The sequence below is a fragment of the Doryrhamphus excisus genome, linkage group LG8 (genome assembly GCF_037039965.1).
Source record: "Doryrhamphus excisus strain RoL-2023G ecotype Guam linkage group LG8, RoL_Dexc_Guam_v1.1, whole genome shotgun sequence".
Classification (NCBI taxonomy): Eukaryota; Metazoa; Chordata; class Actinopteri; order Syngnathiformes; family Syngnathidae; genus Doryrhamphus; species Doryrhamphus excisus.
In genome coordinates, this window is record NC_136364.1 from 3757735 (window position 1) to 3777482 (window position 19748).

The 19748-nt window shown below is 43.5% G+C and overlaps 2 protein-coding genes across 3 annotated transcripts in view; both read right to left on the reverse strand.

Annotated features, from left to right (window-relative positions):
* The window catches only part of traf4a (tnf receptor-associated factor 4a), a 33656-nt gene extending 32325 nt beyond the window's left edge, over window positions 1–1331 (reverse strand). Inside the window, exon 1 of the mRNA XM_058079435.2 lies at window positions 825–1331. Within this exon, the coding sequence (XP_057935418.1) occupies window positions 825–967 (143 nt within the window). The 5' untranslated portion in view covers window positions 968–1331. The remainder of the gene's footprint in view (window positions 1–824) is intronic.
* A 265-nt stretch (window positions 1332–1596) lies between these two features.
* nek8 (NIMA-related kinase 8) lies at window positions 1597–13001 on the reverse strand. 2 transcript variants are annotated; one of them, XM_078792645.1, is made up of 15 exons: window positions 12922–13001; window positions 11507–11712; window positions 11200–11432; window positions 10983–11114; window positions 10157–10365; window positions 10015–10094; window positions 9756–9940; window positions 6597–6744; window positions 6410–6486; window positions 5134–5251; window positions 4884–5034; window positions 4623–4786; window positions 4378–4530; window positions 3522–3680; window positions 1597–3004 (listed from the first exon to the last, which is right to left on the reverse strand). In XM_078792645.1, the coding sequence occupies exons 2-15, from the start codon at window positions 11640–11642 to the stop codon at window positions 2976–2978; spliced, it is 1974 nt and encodes a 657-aa protein (XP_078648771.1). In that variant the 5' UTR covers window positions 11643–11712; window positions 12922–13001; the 3' UTR covers window positions 1597–2975. The 2 variants fall into 2 exon arrangements, with proteins under 2 accessions (XP_078648771.1, XP_078648770.1); XM_078792644.1 differs by lacking the exon at window positions 12922–13001 and adding an exon at window positions 12293–12415.
* Window positions 13002–19748: the final 6747 nt, after the last annotated feature.

Consider the following 19748-nt stretch of genomic DNA (forward strand, 5'->3'; position numbering starts at 1 on the left):
GCTAAATAAAGCAGATTGACATATCCTCTCACAATATGCAACAAACTTGTCCAGCTCCTGACACACAGAATGTGTCATAACATGTTCCTATTCTGACAAATGCACCACTTGATGGCATTGCTGTCAAACCCCAGGTCACCGCAGTGTACACAATACTAAAATGTAACTTTAGGATGTTTAGGCTAACAGCAAAATTTGGCACACACCTTTACAGGACTGGCAAGCACAGGTGTGAAATTTAAGCAAGATTGGTTGAAAAACTTGGCTAGAATTCAACATAGAGTGCTACCCTCACAATATAGACTAGTACACATAGTACACGTGTGATACTTGACATGCACCGTAACCATTTGAGGTCAAGTGTCAAGAGAGGCTTAGAACTCAAACAAAAAAAGACAATACGTGAGAAAATGAATGCACAATAAGGTTGTAGTAATCTACACTAATAATATATATACCCCAGTGGACCCCACTGCACCTTTTCCTTGCAGCCGTGACCCCAAACAGTCAAATGTCAATGTTGTCAGCTAGCTTTCAGGGTACAAGCCACTGTTGCTTTAAAGGGACAATTATGTATTTTCCACCCAAGAATTCATAGTGATACATCCTCTGTTCCATATCAAATGGTACAAAGGCAGACGTTTGAAGGCCTAGAGGTAGGCTCATGTGTTAGAAGGGTGTCTGTAGCCCTGGTGGAAAGGTGAGCAGGACACACCTTTACTTCCTTTTTATTGACCTAAGCTCAACCGAAACTACACCGTCTCCAGTATCAGTGCACACACAAACACGGAGAGAGATAGATGCATGAATGATTTGGAGCGTACCTTAGGAATTCTTGCAGACAGGTGTCACAGAAGCGATGTCCACAGGTCGACACCTGGACCGGCTCCCGCATCGCCTTGCTGCACAGCGGACACTGGAAGCGTCTCTTGGGTTTCTCCAGGAACTTGTAGTCGAACCCGGGCATGGCTGCAGCGGTCCGTCTGTCTCTCCACCCCCGTCTATGTCTTTGTCCTTGTAGATCCTGCAGCCTTCCTTGCGGTTGTCGCCCTATGTGGTGCACACTTCAAGCCGATGAAGGGTTCTTATCACGTCCGTCTGGTGCTGGAGGTGGTTGTTCTCCTTCCCCCGTCTAAAACACACGCATACACGCAAGGCTTTACCGCACAGGGGAAGAAACAAAGTGTCCCGGTAATTTAAAAAACAAAACAAAACAAAAAAACAACAAATGCAAGGTTTGCAGGTTGCGTTTCGCTGTGCGGACGTTGCTGACAAGACTGAGTCGAGCACACAAGCCCTGTGTCTGTTTAGGTGCACCGGAGTCCCGCCTCCTCCTCCAGAGCAGGAGGAGTCAAGGAGCTGTTCACACCATTTTATCCCTCACTCATCTCGTGCTTCTTTCATTCTGCAATGCTGTCATACATATCATCCCCAATCAGAGCCGATTAAGTGCGCTTCAGCTGGAAATTATAAAATGAAATAAAACGAATTATATCATATCAGCGCCTCTCCCCAGCCTTGTGTACTCTTATGAGTGTTAATGGAATTTTTATTTTTGGAATTTAATTAGAAAAAAGACAATAAAAATGACTCACATATCCCGATAAAGAACTCTCCATGCTGCCAGTGGTGAGCCGCGCCCTCTGGTGGTGGAGTTTCAAAGAAAGACAAAAATAAAGGTTTTTTTTCCCAATTAAAGCAACAATTAATAATAGATCTGTTCCCTACCCGTGAACATACCTTTCACCTTTTGTATGACATGGGTACAACACAGCACACACACCTGACACACAGATCAGTTTTCACCTGCTGTATTGCAACGGCATTACATCACCATTACATCATCACTGGAGGAAACAATGGTAATAGAGCCACATGGGAGACAATTGCTATTGAAACAGATAAAATGGTGCATAAAACGTAATTGCAGTTTTTTTAAGTGGTCACACACTACAACACACAATAAGAATACAATGGGATGTTGTGGTAAATCTACTCATAATAATAACAGCTAATGAGGCACATTACAAAGGTGGAGGCACCTATTTCTTCCATAATTAGATTTGAGCTCAAAACACTTGATAACCCACATTTAAAACCTCCAACAAGCATCACATCCCAATTCTACCTGTTTGTATGCTTCTTAAGCAGCCCCAATGAAATCCACAGAAATATTAAGACTCTGTGTTGATGCCTGAATTGTTTTTTTGTGTAAGAAATATGTAATACTATAAGTAAAATACTTGTTTTTACTGCAGAAACAACGGTGTTATAAGTCTTGAACACTTGGCAGCATGTCGTTATCTGCTTTGACACACAAGTGCAGTGGAGGGCTAATCCAATAAAGCATAATGTGACCACTGTGGACGGGATCAACGTTCCATCAGGTTTGGGTCATTTGACTGATGACTTGCTAAACACTGAAGTGTTTTTTCTTTCCTTCTTGTCTTTCTTTCGGGGCTTGTGTGCTCGTTTGTAACAACTCATTCACCTGCCAGCTGGCTTAAGAGGTCGTCAAACCAGCTTGCTGGCCTTTTCGTGGTTCATCGTGCACGTGAGGGAGGACAATGGCTTCACCGTGTGACAGCGGGCCAATGACTTCCTGCCGTGACAGAACTCACCACATTGTGTGGCGCAGCACGGCGGTTGCGACACTATACAGTATATATACAAAAACTAAGACACCCCCCAAAAATCTTATGCCTCCATCTGTGGGAACAGTTTAGGGAAGACCTTTTTCTTTCCCAGGGCACAAAGCACAAACAATGCCCATGAAAATATGCTTGGTTGAGTTTGGTGAAGAAGAGGCCCATGAAACCCGCTTTGGGGTGAATGCAAAGAAATATGGTGATCCTGTTGACTCCTTGGACCCTAATAGTTTTGTTCAAGACTGACGTGTTTTAGGCCATAGGAGAATCTTTTGGCTGGAACCATCTGTGTTCTTTGGGTGGAATTGACAATTGCAGCCGTTGTGGTCATCTTGGGACAGCTTCATCAGGCAAAGCTGAAACAAGTGAAGAAGAAATGAAGAACACAAATGTAAAAAGAGTAGTACAAGCTAGCATAGCCTGCACTCAGTTTGCTTCTGTTATTGTCTACTTTAAACCAATCCCTCTTTCATAGAGTCAATTTCGTCCCATCATGCATCCTCTCACAGGTCAGTGACATTTTTTTTTTAAACGGCAGCCCTGCCACAGAGAGGATTACCCTCTATTACTTATTAAATTGTGATGCACTGTAATCTTCTCTAAATCTGCATCTATTTTTAATGCGGACTCGAGGAGGAGGAATTTAATCCCACCTTCACTGCTTTTCAGTTTCAAAACTGCTCAGCAAAAAAATAGGAATCTTCAATGAAAAAAAAGCTGCATGAAATGAGCATTTTTATCTGGAACACACGTGCAGGACGACCAAGAATGACTAGAATCGTTTTGGCTATAAATGGGATGGCTAATGTCTGCACTCTCATAGTCAGATCACCACTAGGTTTCAAACACAAAGGGTAACAGGCAAAATATTACGTTTCACCGCCAGCAGGCTGTTGCCATGACAACAAGCCACCGATGTCACCGTGAACGTGTGGCTCTCGTCGAGCTGCACCGCCTTGGGTATGCCCATGTCTTCCTCTTTTCTTCCGAGGCGTCCGCGGGCGCCCTTTCCCCAGGTGTACACCTCGCCATCTGCAAACAGAAGACGAGAAGAAAGGGGTCGGTCAGCACACTCCTTTCCTCATACCCCCCACCCCCACCAGGATGCGCTGATGCACACACAAATCTTAAGGCGACAGCTCCCTCTCTCCTGCAGGGGCTGCACAATGGCTCCATCTGCCTCAACAAAGGCTTCTCTTGATGGGCGAAAGCTACAAGGCAGGGCAGCCACTGCTGACTTTCACTCCAGGGTAGCCAATCACTGGCACAATGTGACATTTCACCAGTTGTACCCTCAAGCACAGGACACACACATCCTACAACACATCTGCTACAAATCACCTAAGTCACACAGTTTGCAAAGTTTCACCCAAATGGTTTCCTTTGTACTCGTGACAGACATTTTACAAAGCAGGGCCCTTGTTCCTTGAAGGCAGCACTTCTGCAAGAAGAGACGCATCCACCGGAGACCGCAAAACAAAAGCAGATGGTGCGCTGATATACCTATTACATTCATCCATGCTCACAAATAAGCTCACTGAGACCATTTACAGTTTCTCAAGGGATGATACTATAGAAAGTAAACTTGGATATACTTTAGATTAGTCAGTGTACACCTTGTATAGGAGTAGCAATTTACTATCCACTGTAAATGACATTTCTATGAATGTACTCTGAAATGTAAGGCCTGTACTCACTTTTGTGTGATACATTTAGACTATATACTTACCGGATCTAATGGCAAGAGTGAAAGCATCTCCACAAGCAGCCATGGTAATGTTCTGAAGGCTGGGCAGCAGGTAGGGCACACGGCTGCCCCGGCGAGAACTACAGCCCATCTGACCATGCTGGTTGCTACCAAAGGTAATGCACAGGCCGCTCTCTAGGTTGAGGAACATGGGGGCGATAGTGTGAATCACACAGCATCACAGCCTTGACAAATCTCATTAATGGTGGTTTGTTTTGTTATTTTACCTGTAACGGCGACAGAGTGCGCCGTACCAATGTCAATACAGACAATCTTCTCTCTGTTGAGAGGAGCTGATTGAACGTGAGTAAAAGAGTGGACCTCCTCCACCTGATTGGAGGGGCTTGGTTCCTCACCGCCGCTTATTTTGTCTAGACCCAACTTGTTGCACCTAAACCACCACCAAGACAATGAAAATGATACACCAAGAACTGTGAAAAGGCAGATACTGGCGTGGTCTTTAGTTTGGTGTAAAACATGTCATTGACCTGTTGCTTCCACATGCTGTAATGCTGCTCTGAGTGCTGATGATCATGGAGCAGTCAACACCACACACCACTCTCTGGGCTTCAAATTGCACAGGTAAACACACCTGCTGGGGACAGTTATGGCCGTCTTGGGTGCCCAGCCCGAGGCGACCTTGTGAACAAAAAGATTCATGAATTTCATAAATGGAAGGAGGATCCTTATAGTGAGACATAGAGATGACGACAGCCATTTTATGCACATCATTACTACCATTGTCTCCTCTTCCCCAGGCAAATACTTCTCTCTCATTGGTCATGGCCAGCACGTGGGAAGCACCACAGGACACCTGGACCAGTTCGTAGCCGAGGAGCGCCTCCACTATCTTGGGCTGCGTATGAGAATCACATACGGTATAGTGGAAGCTGCATAGCTAAAGACAATCAATAGGCAATAATTGAGATAGAAATTTCCAGAGTAACTCATCATCATAAAACCTTTATTGACTGGACAGGCATTCTTACATTATTCTAACTAGTGTCATGTGGTGAGGCTCAGATCTACTGAGGCGCTGACTATTTTGAAGTCAGATTTGCACATACTGTGTAAGCCCACCTTACGTGCAACAGAGTAATAATAATAATAATAATAATAATAACAATAATAACAATACATTTTATTTATAGCGGTTTTCAGAATACTCAAAGATGCTTTACAGTGTAAAATAAAGTTGAGTAAAAACAGGGTAGAAGACCCATTAAAATACAACATTCATTCGTTCAGAGCTAAAAACAAGGCTATAGGCAGGGCATGGCAGTCAGGTATAAAAAGTTAGTTAGTTAGTTAGTTAAAAAGTATTTAAACGGGTGGCTTTTGTGTTGCTTTTTGAAGGTGGGAAGGTCAGGGCAAGCACAGAGTGGTAGGGCAAAGAATTCCAGAGGGTGGGGGCAGCAATGGATCCCCAGGTTGGGAGCTTGGTGCCACACGGAGGTGCCAGGACGTTGGAGTCTGAGGAGCGAAGGGGACGCGGGGGATTGTGTGGATGGAGGAGGTCTGTGAGGTAGGGAGGGGTCAAATTGTGGAGAGCTTTGTAGGTAATGAGAAGGACTTTGAAATGAATACATTGGGGGACGGGAAGCCAGTGAAGGTTTTTAAGGACAGAGGTGATGTGTTCACAGGAGCGGATGGAGGTGATGAGGCGGGCAGCGGGGTTCTGAATATATTGCAGTCTGTTGAGGGTTTTGGATGGTGTACCGTAAGAATACTGTTCCAGTAGTCAATTCTGGACATGATCAATGCGTGGATCAGGCATTCAGCGGCAGAGAATGTAAGTGATGGACTGTCTCCATGACCCTTTCCCTGCAGTTTATGGTCTGATCAGCAAGAATATGACGTAGGCGTCTTCCCTCAATATTTCCCATCTAATATCACACTGTAGGAAGATTCACTCAGTCACACACAGTGACTACGACTGATAAAGGTGGTAGAAAGCACTGGAAGGGTTAAGTAAATGTATATGTTGTATAAATATTCATCCATGCTGATGTACCTGTGTAACATCATTGAAGTTCCCATGTCCCAAGCAGCCATTACTTCCGCTTCCAAAGGTCATGATGATGCCCCTGTCTGCAAATGACACCGGCTGATGAGTGCAAGTGAGTCCTTATTATACTCTTGCTTGCATCATTACAGCAAAAAAATACTGTAGCAATAAGACACAATGGTTGCCCACCCACCTGTCATGCAGGTGGTGAAAAGATCGCCACAGGCTACCAACTTGATGGTGACTCCAGACTGACCCTCCAGGAAGCGTGAGATGAACTGAGGCTGCATCTGCTCCACTGCTCCAGGCAGACTAAGCTCGGCGGATCCCACAAAGGGAGCCTGCAGATATAACCAATGCTGACTGGTTTATTAAAGAATAAGGAGGTTATACTGAATAACGTGGGGGTCGGCAACCCGCTCTAGAGCCGCATGCGGCTCTTTAGCGCCACCGTAGTGGCTCTCTGGAGCTCTTTGAAAAATGTTTGAAAATGGAAAAAGATGGGGGAGAGAAATATATTTTTTGTTTTAATACGCTTTTTGTAGGACAAACATGACAAACATTCCTAACATTTTCCAATGCTGTAAAATGTGTAGAGTAAATATTAAATAAAAGATGAAAATAAATATAAATAAAGATTTGCATCATAGCCTGCGACACACGTTTCTATCAGCAGGGTGGGATGCCAGGCAGGTGGCTGTTGTAAACAAACTGGCGACCATGGATCCCAAAGGGAAAAAGAGTAAAATAACTGAGGAGAACAGAGGATTAAACGTTTCTTGGACCCAATCATTTGCATTCATCTTACATACCCGATGTTGAGAAGCTGACCAGTCATGTCCGAAAACAGAAGTCACATTACGGATAAGAACACAATCCTGTCATAGGCACATACAGTGCATCCGGAAAGTATTCACAGCGCTTCACTTTTTCTACATTTTGTCATGTTACAGCCTCTTTCCAAACTGAATTAAATTAATCTCTTACCTCAAAATTCTACACAAAATACTCCATTATGACAATGTGAAAAAAGGTTTTTTTGACATGTTTTGAATTTATTAAAAATAGAAAACAAAAAAATCACATTTACATAAGTATTCACAGCCTTTGCCATGAAGCTCAAAATTGAGCTCAGGTGCATCTTTTTTCCACTGATCATCCTTGAGATCTTTCTACAGCTTAATTGGAGTCCACCTGCAGTAAATTCAGTTGATTGGACATGATTTGGAAATATAATAACTGTCTATATAAGGTCCCACAGTTGACTGTGCATGTCAGAGCACAAACACCAAGCATGAAGTCAAAAGAACTGTCTGTAGACCTGCGAGACAGGATTGTCTTGAGGCACAAATCTGGGGAAGGATACAGAAACATTTCTGCTGCTTTGAAGGTCCCAATGAGCACAGTGGCCTCCATTATTCGTAAATGGAAGACGTTTGGAACCACCAGGACTCTTCCTAGAGCTGGCCGGCCTTCTAAACTGAGCGATCGGGGAAGAAGGGCCTTAGTCAGGGAGGTGACCAAGGCCCCGATGGTCACTCTGTCAGAGCTCCAGCGTTCCTCTGTGGAGAGAGGAGAGCCTTCCAGAAGGACAACCATCTCTGCAGCAATCCACCAATCAGGCCTGTATGGTAGAGTGGCCAGACGAAAGCCACTCCTTAGTAAAAGGAACATGGCAGCCCGTCTGGAATTTGCCAAAAAGCACCTGAATGACTCTCAGACCATGAGAAACAAAATTCTCTGGTCTGATGAGACAAAGATTGAACTCTTTGGTGTGAATGCCAGGCGCCATGTTTGGAGGAAACCAGGCACTGCTCATCACCAGGCCAATACCATCCCTACAGTGAAGCATGGTGGTGGCAGCATCATGCTGTGGGGATGTTTTTCAGCAGCAGGAACTGGCAGACTAGTCAGGATAGAAGGAAAAATGAATGCAGCAATATATAGAGATATCCTGGATGAAAACCTGCTCCAGAGCGCTCTTGACCTCAGTAGACTGGTCATGTACCTTGACCATATAGACAGTAGACATTAGCACACAGCCAAGATCTCAAAAGATTGGCTTCAGAACCACTCCGTGAATGTCCTGGAGTGGCCCAGCCAGAGTCCAGACTTGAATCCGATCGAACATCTCTGGAGAGATCTGAAAATGGCTGTGCACAGACGTCTCCCATCCAACCTGATGGAGCTTGAGATTGCAAAGAAGAATGGGCAAAACTGCCTAAAGATAGGTGTGCTGAACTTGTGGGATCATATTCAAAAAGACTTGAGGCTGTAATTGCTGCCAAAGGTGGATCAACAAAGTATTAAGCAAAGGCTGTGAATACTTATGTAAATGTGATTTTTTTGTTTTCTATTTTTAATAAATTCAAAACATGTCAAAAAAACCTTTTTTCACATTGTCATAATGGAGTATTTTGTGTAGAATTTTGAGGTAAGAGATTAATTTAATACAGTTTGGAATGAGGCTGTAACATGACAAAATGTAGAAAAAGTGAAGCGCTGTGAATACTTTCCGGATGCACTGTATTTAATAACAAAGTGGCTGTTTTTATAAAGTATAAAAGTATATTTTCGGAATGACACTTCGGGATATTATTGTGTTACAGGCATTTGAATTGGACAGCTATGTAGAGCAAACTTGCTTGACCTTTGAACCAGGAAGTTCGTCCGGTGTGAAATGCCTAAGGGCTGCAATGTTAAAATTAAGTTGGTTGGAAACAACAAGTAACATTTTCCTTCTCTGCTGAAGTCAGGTCGCCCTTACTACAGATCGGAGCTGAATAACACTGACAATTTAACACATTGGTTAGGTAGAGGACAGCTGCTGCGTTTTACCCTTGCACAGAAATCAAACTTAAACTGTATTAATTAGATTTTATATACTTTACCTTTTCAAAAGGCTGCTGTTTTATTTTTATAAATGCATGCTGCCTTTTATTGCCTTTTATTGTTCGTTGCCCAGATAAGGGGCACGTTGTGCATGTTCCATTTTTTTTTTCTTCGAATCCTCAAAATAAAAATGACATCAAAAATCGGATTTCTTTAATTTCATCAAAAGCAATGAAACATCATTTATTAATATTGTAATGACGTTAAAATGTAGTTAAACTACAGGATGCGCTGCAGGGAAAATAAACATTGAATCATGAAGGTTCATTATGTATTTGTAGCCAACTTGGTCATTTTGATAGTAGGCTAATATAGCTAATATAGATACATACAGCACGTGTTGCCTTCATTAGAAGGCTTATATAAGACACATTTGTTTTTTGTTTTTTTGGTCCACGATGGCTCTTTTTTGGGTTGCCAACCCCTGGTATAGGGTATAATGTTAAATCATTTAGCGTACCTCCCACGTGATCAGACGGCCTGTCTTTGTCACCCCCATCTTCTGAGTCCGGCCCAGCGACACCTGGAGCACCTCAGTGTTGAGCATGGGCAGACGAAGCGGGCTGGGAATGCCGCTGCCCCAAGTGTACACTGAAGACAGGCGGAGGGAATGCACCTTTCCTGTTGCAGACATGCCTGGTCCATCTTAATGAAGCAACAGAAGAAACACTATGAAATAATCTCATCAGGTGTTCTCTATGAACAAAAAATGATATGACCTCTGGATCTGTTGGTCGGTACTCGTGCTCCTGTCCTGCCTTGAGGACCAGTCTGCACAGTGGATAGTGGTTTCTCGATCCTGGACATTTGAACATAATAGGCAAGCTACACTCTTGAAAAATGTTTTCGGCTGGACCTCACCTGCGCATCTTGACACTTCCAATGTCTGTGTAGAGATTGAGCAGCGGTCCGATGCAGACGGGCAGAGCCATGATTTCATTGAGCTGAGGCCGTTTGGAGGGATCGAGGTTGAGCATGTTGAGGATGAGCTGACGAAGTTCCGGGCTGTAGCGGTCAGATATCGGGGCGAAGGTGCCACTCATGATTTTCAGAACCAGGGCTGGGAGATTCTGAAATAAAAACATAAAAAAAAAACATGACAGTTTGTATTTTACCAGATTTGTTTTCATTTCTTGGGAAATAGTACATGAATATGGAGGGCACTTGCCAGGCAGGAGGTGGGTATGTACGAACAGTGAATGCGTTGAACTTGCAATGTTCTACAACATTGGTCGACCACTGATTGGATTACATTCATCCCATATGAAATAATTAAAGTGGAATTTATCAGTTCAATGGTCAAATAGTAAGAGTAACAGGGCCGCACGGTGGACAATTGGTTGGCATATTGGGGAGCATATTGGCCACACAGTTTGATTCTACGCATGGGCATCTGTGTGGAGTTGGCATGTCCTCCCCATGCATGCATTGGTTTTCTCCGGGTACCCCGGTTTCCTCCCCCATTCCAAAATCCTGTTTGCTTCATTGGCCACTCCAAATTGTCCATAGGTATTAATGTGGGTGGTAATGGTTGTTTGTCTACATGTGCCCTGTGATTAGTGCTTGTGTGTGTGGCTTCCATTACACTACTATTGTGACTAATTTTGATTTTTTTTTTGGGGGGGGGGGGGGGGGGGGGTTGGGGGAGGTCTGCTCAAGCTGCTCAAGTTGGGAAATGTTTCCTTACAGCAGCCTCAAAGGCTCTCTTGAGGCTTGCCAGCTCATAGAGGACACAACCCAGAGCCCAGATGTCACTCTTCTGGTTATACGGCTTTCCCTCACATAGCTCTGGTGAGATGTAGCATGGTGTCCCAACCACCTGCACAGGCAAAAACACACACATTACTTTGTACTTGCACATATCACAACAAACATGTATGTTATAGAAGTACAATAGGACCCACAGTGTATGCTTTGCTTTTGCTGACAAGGATCTTGGAGATTCCAAAGTCACCAATTTTGACAATCATCTGGTGCTTGTCGAGGAGAATATTCTGCGTCTTGAGGTCCCTGTGCAAGATTAGTTTGTTGTGCACGTGGTACAGGGCCAGCAAGATCTGCACAAAGAAGTGAAGGATGGTGTCTTCATCCAGCAGGGAGTTACAGCGTTTCTGTATATAGTCAGCCAAGGTTCCACCTGCATATTGACATAATATTACTTACTACCACTTAACAACAACAACAATAATAATAATATTAGTGTCAGCTCACCTGGTGCATACTCCATAGCAATCATGAGAGCCTTGTCTTCCAGGAAGTTCTCATAGTACTCAATGATATTTGGGTGGTTGAGCAGTTTCAGCACCTGACACTCGTTCTGAGCGGCCAGGCGTTCATCCCTGGACATCTGCTCCACCGGGATCTCCTTCAAGATGACAAAGGCCCCATCGCTGCGTCGGCGACACAGGTGGACAATCCTGTTGGCATCAAGAATGCATCATGAACTGTGAAGGTTGTGAGCAACATCTGAAAACATTTTCCAAAACGTTTATTATTGCTGCGATGAAATAAATGCGTACAATTCTACATACAGTACACTATCACATCACATAAACATGTGAAGTAATTTTAAAATAACTACATTATCTAGATGACAACAATTCCCGTAATGCTGTACTGTCCTGATGCAGAGTTGACCAACTGCCAAGTGAGGTGGCACCCATCCATCCTTTTTGTATGCCGCTTATCCTGCTTTGGGTCGCGGGGGGATGATGGAGCCTACCCAGCTGACTTGGGGCAAGAGGCGGGGTTCAACACTTGCCGAAAATTCCGCAATAACCGCGAAGAATAAACTTTTTAGCTACGTAAAACCGATACTAGGAGTTCTCACCATCAAGGCAGTACGTTCAATGGTCGTGTCTAATGTCTACAAGACAGACTAGGAAAACGTCTGTACGTCTCTTTGGACTTTTTACACAAGGTGGCCTTTTACAGTCTTGTCAGCACCGTAGATAACGAAAAGTAACATTTAACTTTTAACATAAACTTGCATATTACCCAAATGCTCCTCTTCCAACAACTTTGATTTTCTCATACTTCTCCATCGTGGAGGCAGTCAAACACTTCCGCCGTCTCCTGGCAACACGATCCGTTCACGACGGAAAGAGTCGAGGGACAAAACAGGCTATGCGCGAAAGGCGATTTAAAACAGCATTGTGTGGAGCACAAAGTCAGCATTTAGACGAGAGACTACAAAAGAGTTATTATTCTGCTAATGAGACATCAAAATGTATACTGCAGTGAAAAGGCCGAACTTCAGCTTCCTGCAGGCTTATCTGGAGGAAAGTAAGCCGACATGGAGACAGTCGAGAAAGCATACACACACACAGGAGTACAGTCTTGCATGTAGGCGCCTGCTAATTATAAAGTCTGAGAAAAGCAGGAAAGGAGCATAGTGTTTCCCCTCTTGGCCGTGATGGATAATAAATGCTTTGTGTCGTGACAAAGACAACTGTGTGCAGCACTGAAGCACATAATACTATCATCATCCATCTTAGATAAGTGTAAGTCATATCAGCCCAAACTTCCTTCGATAGCTTCAGGAGGAATGAAGACATAGTCGAGTGGGCAGGCTTGTGAAACTTCTCGTCTCTTTCTCAGGAATATCATATCTCCAAAAAAAGCACCTGGAGTAACTTTGCAACGTTGACACCACTCCTCAGACCAGCTCAGTGACATATTTGCCCTCCTGTTTCCGTCTCGATGATGCAAGTCAGTGTCCAGGAATGCAGCAGGCTGTAGTGAAACTGCTGCAAAATATCACCTGTGACGCATTGGACCTGGAGATGATCTGTGGAATGAACGCACACGTGTCACTGTGGTTGAGACACATGCTGGTGGCACGCTTTCACCTTTTCACCTCACTATCATTGCCAGGTTCAGCAATACAGGACTCTTTATTAGGTACACTTGCACAATTTAATGAGCTGTGAAAGACAATTCATGCATCAGAAAGGTACGCATTACATCCATTCATTTTCTACCGCTTATCCTTATTATCCTTATCCTTAGCCTAGCCCAGCTGTCTTGGGGCAAGAGGCAGGGTACACCCTGGACTGGTGGCCAGCCAATCACAGGGCACATATAGACAAACAACCATTCCCACTCACATTCATACCTATGGACAATTTGGAGTGGCCAATTAACCTAGCATGTTTTTGGAATGGGGGAGGAAACTGCAGTACCCGGAGAAAACCCACGCATGCACAGGGAGAACATGCAAACTCCACACAGAGAGTGTGGAGGGTGGAATTGAACTCGGGTCTTCTCGCTGTGTGGCCAGCGTACTAACAACTCTCCGCCATGCAGCAGTATTCATTCCACTTAATACTAACACTAACAGAAAACAATAACGTGTATCCTGATGTTTACTTTGTGTGTAACTTCAGAATTGCCTTTTGCTTGGTTATTTGAGGCTATTTTGCAGGAATGGTTGTAGGCCAACATTTCATCTGTATACGAGCTTCCCCCACTCGGCAATAATCTCTCAAGATGCCTGTGGGGAAAGAAAAGTGGCCCTGGGATCGATGTTTCTCTGGTGTACCAGACAACCAAGATTAATGTCTGCAGCAAATCACGTGATTCCAGCAGGCCTCCAGTGTAGCCCAGGTACAAAAGGACAACTGTTGGACAGTATGAAGCCTATTGTACGCTCACACCCATCTTTTTTTAAATGCTGGCTGTCAAGAATCCTCACATATTTCTCAGGAGGCCAGAAGGTGTGAGTAAGTTTCGGTGATAACGCAGAGATATGCGCTGGTAAAAACAGTGGTATTGAATTAAATTGTACATGTCATCCATGCAGGATCGCTTATAAAAAGGTGGTGAACTCTGTGCCAATGTGGATTAGTCATACTCATATTTCAGCAGCTCCATCAGCGCATTAGGGAAAACAAAGCAATATTATGTTGAGAAAAAAACGTTCTTGGTTATCACAAGTATGACAGCAGATGGAATTACTGGGAAGGTTCCAGCGCCGAACAAAGAGCCTTCCAGGGGTCTCGATGCGGTCTCTAGCGGTTCAAGTGGGAATTGAATTGTATCCGACCATAGTATCTACGTGTTTCTGCTGCCATCTAGTGGAGTTTCTTTTTACATACACTAGGAGTCAATTGGAATGCATTTTGTGATTAATAAAATTACAAATTTATATATACGGATATTGGCTTGAATAAATTATTTGCATGAAAGTTTGGGTTTTTTTAATGTAAATTTTTTCTGCTTTTCATGCCAAATGTCAAGCGAACTAAGGGAGTTAAATAAGTAGCATTTGACTTGTCATTCTTCTACCATGACCAAATCAATTGCAGGGAAGTGGCAGGGGAAAAACGATCCTAAGAGTCAATAAAATGGAAAATAACCACCTTCTCGTTGTCAGATTTCATCTGTGTAATGTGTGCGGACTCTGAGGAATGTTACGACTTCGCTGACTTCCTGTTCTCCAGCCAGCCTGAGAGCACCGATGTGCCTGCTGCTGTGCAACATTTATGATGGCCGAGTATATGGAGTTTTTTTGGAGCCTCAAAACAAACATCTGTGTCAGACATCAAGTCAGTCAAAACAATGACAGACCACAGTGGGGTATAAAACAGTGACCTTTACACTTTTATTATCCACTACAGTAGACATTGTAAAGAATAAGCCATCTTAGACATCGACTTCCACATAGTACTTCCGGGTGGCTATTGTCTCATCGGTGTAATATTACTGACACCTGGAGGCCAGTGTAGAATGCCACTTTACCGCTGCTGTTTATGGTTAAGGAGAGACTCATGACGCACACGTAGCATGTACATTGTCTTATAAAAGTAGCTTTAGGTAGTAAACAAGGATAATTGCAAGATCTGGGCTAGAATCAGAAAATCTAAATTTCAGCTCTGGGAGTGAGAGTAAAGAGGCAAAACACACAAACGAAGCTGTGGCGGTTACCGTATATTATAATGTGCAACAAACATAGTCCAATACAAACATATTTAAATATGAATGGCCATTCACAACATTAATTTACAAGAACACAATTCTAGTGAAATCAGTATATAAAGCAGTGCATCCACTTAGTATACAAAAGAAAGCCGAGGACTAAGAGTCCCAAGGCATACGACAGTTCAATAGTTCAATTGCCCAGCAATCGAGTGTCCAGAGTGTCAGGGGTGAAGGAAGGGATTGGAGTTTATATGAAGGCTAATGAGCACTGAGCACCGAGAGGGACAGAAGAAAAGGGACGGCTGCAAATAATAATAATAATAATAATAATACATTTTATTTCAAAGCGCCTTTCAGGACACCCAAGGTCGCTGTACAGAAGATATAAAAACACAAATATAAATACAAGATAAAAGAGAACAAACAATGAATAAGAACATACAATAAATAAGGGGGGGGGGCATGTGACGCAGTTAGAGCGAGTTAGTTTGAACAGATGAGTTTTGAGTTTGGATTTGAAGATGGGAAGGGTGGCAGAGTTATGGAGGTCAGGTGGCAATGAGTTCCAGAGTTTGGGAGCAGAGCGTCTGAAAGCTCTGCTCCCCATAGTGCTAAGGAGGGAGCCTGGAGGGAGGAGGAAGATCTGAGGGAGCGACGGATTGACAATGTGGACGAGGTCAGAGAGGTAAGGGGGGGCAAAATTATGGATGGACTTTGTAGGTGAGTCTTTGAGTCACTGGGAGCCAGTGGAGATGCAAAAGCCTCCTACCGGCCCGACCAGAGCAGGTGGATGCCAGTTCCTCATGTAAGAATCCGGGCTTCAAGCTTTAGGCGGGTTTCCTTCGTGTTCCTAGCTCGCCATCTAAACCTGGCCTATGTAAAATAGGACAGGTATAAATTCATCAATGTGCACGCACAAAACATTCTAATCAATATACAAAACAAGTCGTATCATTACTTCAATATTGTACAATATATATCATCTATAATACATAATTTTCATATGATATTATTCATTATAACAATCAAAAGTAGTCTGTTAATCTTGAAATCTTGAAACAGTGTATGGCGGACAAAGTTTAGCAGCAATCAAAACTTGGAGTGCATCAGTAAAATGGTACTAACTATTGCACAAAAGATGGCTTTACAATGCCTCAGATCAAAATAAGTTTATTTGGATAATTCCATGGAACATTGAGAGAACAGGCTAATCTGAAAAGCTACTAGTAAAACGCTGCTAATGCAGTTAGCAACGACATGCAAACAAACACTCACCAACTCCGTAGTTCAATCAAACACTCCATTCAACGTGGCGTCCCACCGGTGGACCCCCCCATACCCCGACCACGCATGATTATGTCTAGACTTTTAGATTGTGAGCTGACGACGACAACTTTGACATACTTGCAGCAACTCTTTCCATGCGTACCCCCCACGGCTACCGGTGTGTAATCCCTTCCGGATTATATACGGCACGTGACATAGTGACGTAGCACCGCCGCGCCATAATATTTCTATTATTAATAATATTACTATAACAACAACCATAATAATAAAACTTTGTTTACACACACCAATGGCTTTATTAACGAGCAGAGAACACATGTAATGAACATTCACACAGGAGCTGCTGCCGGCCACTCTCTACACCGCTAACCTGTTGCTAGCACTTAGCTAACCGTCAACTCTAACTGTGATGCTAACTGGCATCACAAATGTCACACTTCACATCGGAATGCCTTATATTTGTATTTTCATTCATTTAGCCAATTCTATGCTTGAAAATGTTTCATTTAGGTCATGAATATGTACAATTTGCTTAAATATGCATTTTTTTTACTAATAACAGGCTGTATTCAACCACAAGAAAGTGATTATTTATGAATTAATTTTATAAACCACCGTAGCGAGGGACTACTGTATGGGTATCCAACACTGAAATGTTTGCTTACATTTGCCAACAAGCATAATGTTTCCTGACATCGCCCACTACTGGTCTGGCATACATACTTCAGACTCTTGACCAAATTGTCATCTGTACTTGAAACTTTTCATGAACTTCTTTTTACTAGGTTATTGGCATCTAAATGGCAGGTTTTGAAAACCCAAACCAAGAATGATACACTCTGTATTAAACAAAGACATAGACATACAGTGAAGAAAATAAGTATTTGAACACCCTGCTATTTTGCTATTTCTCCCACTTAGAAATCATGGAGGGGTCTGAAATTTTCATCGTAGGTGCATGTCCACTGTGAGAGAGATAAACTAAAAAGAAAAATCCAGAAATCACAATGCATGATTTTTTAACAATTTATTTGTGTGATACAGCTGCAAATAAGTATTTGAACACCTGTGTATCATCTAGAATTCTGACCCTGAAAGACCTGTTAGTCTGCCCATTAGAAGTCCACCTGCACTCCATGTATCATCCTGAATCAGATGCACCTGTTTGAGGTCGTTAGCTGCATAAAGACACCTGTCCACCCCATACAATCAGTAAGACTTTAACTTGTAACATGGCGAAGACCAAAGAGCTGTCCAAAGACACCAGAGACAAAATTGTACACCTCCACAAGGCTGGAAAGGGCTACGGAGCAATTACCAAGCAGCTTGGTGAAAAAAGGTCCACTGTTGGAGCTATCATTAGAAAATGGAAGAAGCTAAACATGACGGTCAATCTCAATCGGAGTGGAGCCCCATGCAAGATATCACCTCGTGGGGTCTCAATGATTCTAAGAAAGGTGAGGAATCAGCCCAGAACTACACGACAGGACTTGGTCAATGACCTGAAAAGAGCTGGGACCACCGTTTCCAAGGTTACTGTAGGTAATACACTAAGACGTCATGATGTGAAATCATGCATGGCACGAAAGGTTCCCCTGCTTAAACCAGCACATGTCAAGGCCCGTCTTAAGTTTGCATATGACCATTTGGATGATACAGAGGAGTCATGGGAGAAAGTTTTATGGTCAGATGAGACCAAAATAGAACTTTTTGGTCATAATTCCAATAAGCGTGTTTGGAGGAAGAAGAATGAAGAGTACAATCCGAAGAACACCATCCCTACTGTGAAGCATGGGGGTGGTAGCATCATGCTTTGGGGGTGTTTTTCTGCACATGGGACAGGACGAGTGCACTGCATTAAAGAGAGGATGACTGGGGCCGTGTATTGTGAGATTTTGGGGAACAACCTCCTTCCCTCTGTCAGAGCATTGAAGATGGGTCGTGGCTGGGTCTTCCAACACGACAACGACCCGAAGCACACAGCCAGGAAAACCAAGGAGTGGCTCCGTAAGAAGCATATCAAGGTTCTAGCATGGCCCAGCCAGTCTCCAGACCTGAACCCAATCGAAAATCTTTGGAGGGAGCTCAAACTCCGTGTTTCTCAGCGACAGCCCAGAAACCTGACTGATCTAGAGAAGATCTGTGTGGAGGAGTGGGCCAAGATCCCTCCTGCAGTGTGTGCAAACCTGGTGAAAAACTACAGGAAACGTTTGACCTCTGTAATAGCAAACAAAGGCTACTGTACCAAATATTAACATTCATTTTCTCAGGTGTTCAAATACTTATTAGCAGCTGTATCACACAAATAAATTGTTAAAAAATCATGCATTGTGATTTCTGGATTTTTCTTTTTAGTTTATCTCTCTCACAGTGGACATGCACCTACGATGAAAATTTCAGACCCCTCCATGATTTCTAAGTGGGAGAAATAGCAAAATAGCAGGGTGTTCAAATACTTATTTTCTTCACTGTAGATATAGACATAGACTTTCTTTATTGTCATTGCACAATAACACAGCAGTGACATTGCCAACGAAATGTCGTTGCCTGGCTCCTGTGTAATAATAAATAATAAATAATAATGTGGAGAATAAATAGATGACATCAAATATGAACAATGTACAGCATAAACAGTAATTTTTACAAATCATTTAAATAATTTAGAATAAATAATAATAATATAAATAATAATAATTTAAGTTTTGCGTGTGCGTGTGGGCAGATAGAGGGGCTTATGTGGCATTCAGCAGTCTGATGGCCAGGGGGAAGTAGCTGTCTCTAAACCTGGTTGTTCTACAGCGGATGCTGCAGAGCCTTCTCCCAGACGCCAGGCGAGAAAACAGTCCATGCTGGGGGTGTGTGGGGTCAGATTAGCTCCGACGTGCTCTTGACACGCAGCTGCTGTTTGCTATATCCTTAATGGGTGGCAGCGGGGTCCCAATGATCTTCTCCGCTGTCCTCACCACTCTCTGCAGCAACATCCAGTCCGAGGCCTTGCAGCTCCCAGACCAGACAGAGATGCAGCGGGTCAGCAGGCTCTCGATGGTCCCTCTGTAGAAAGTAGTCAGGATAGGAGGGGAGAGGGAGGCTCTTCTCATCCACCGCAGGAAGTGCAGTCGCTGCTGTGCTTTCTTTGCCAGAGAGGAGGTGTGGAGTGACCAGCCGAGGTTGTCTGTGATGTGCACCCCCAAGTACTCGGTTGCGCTCACAACTTCTACGGCTGTGTCGTTGATGCAGAGTGGAG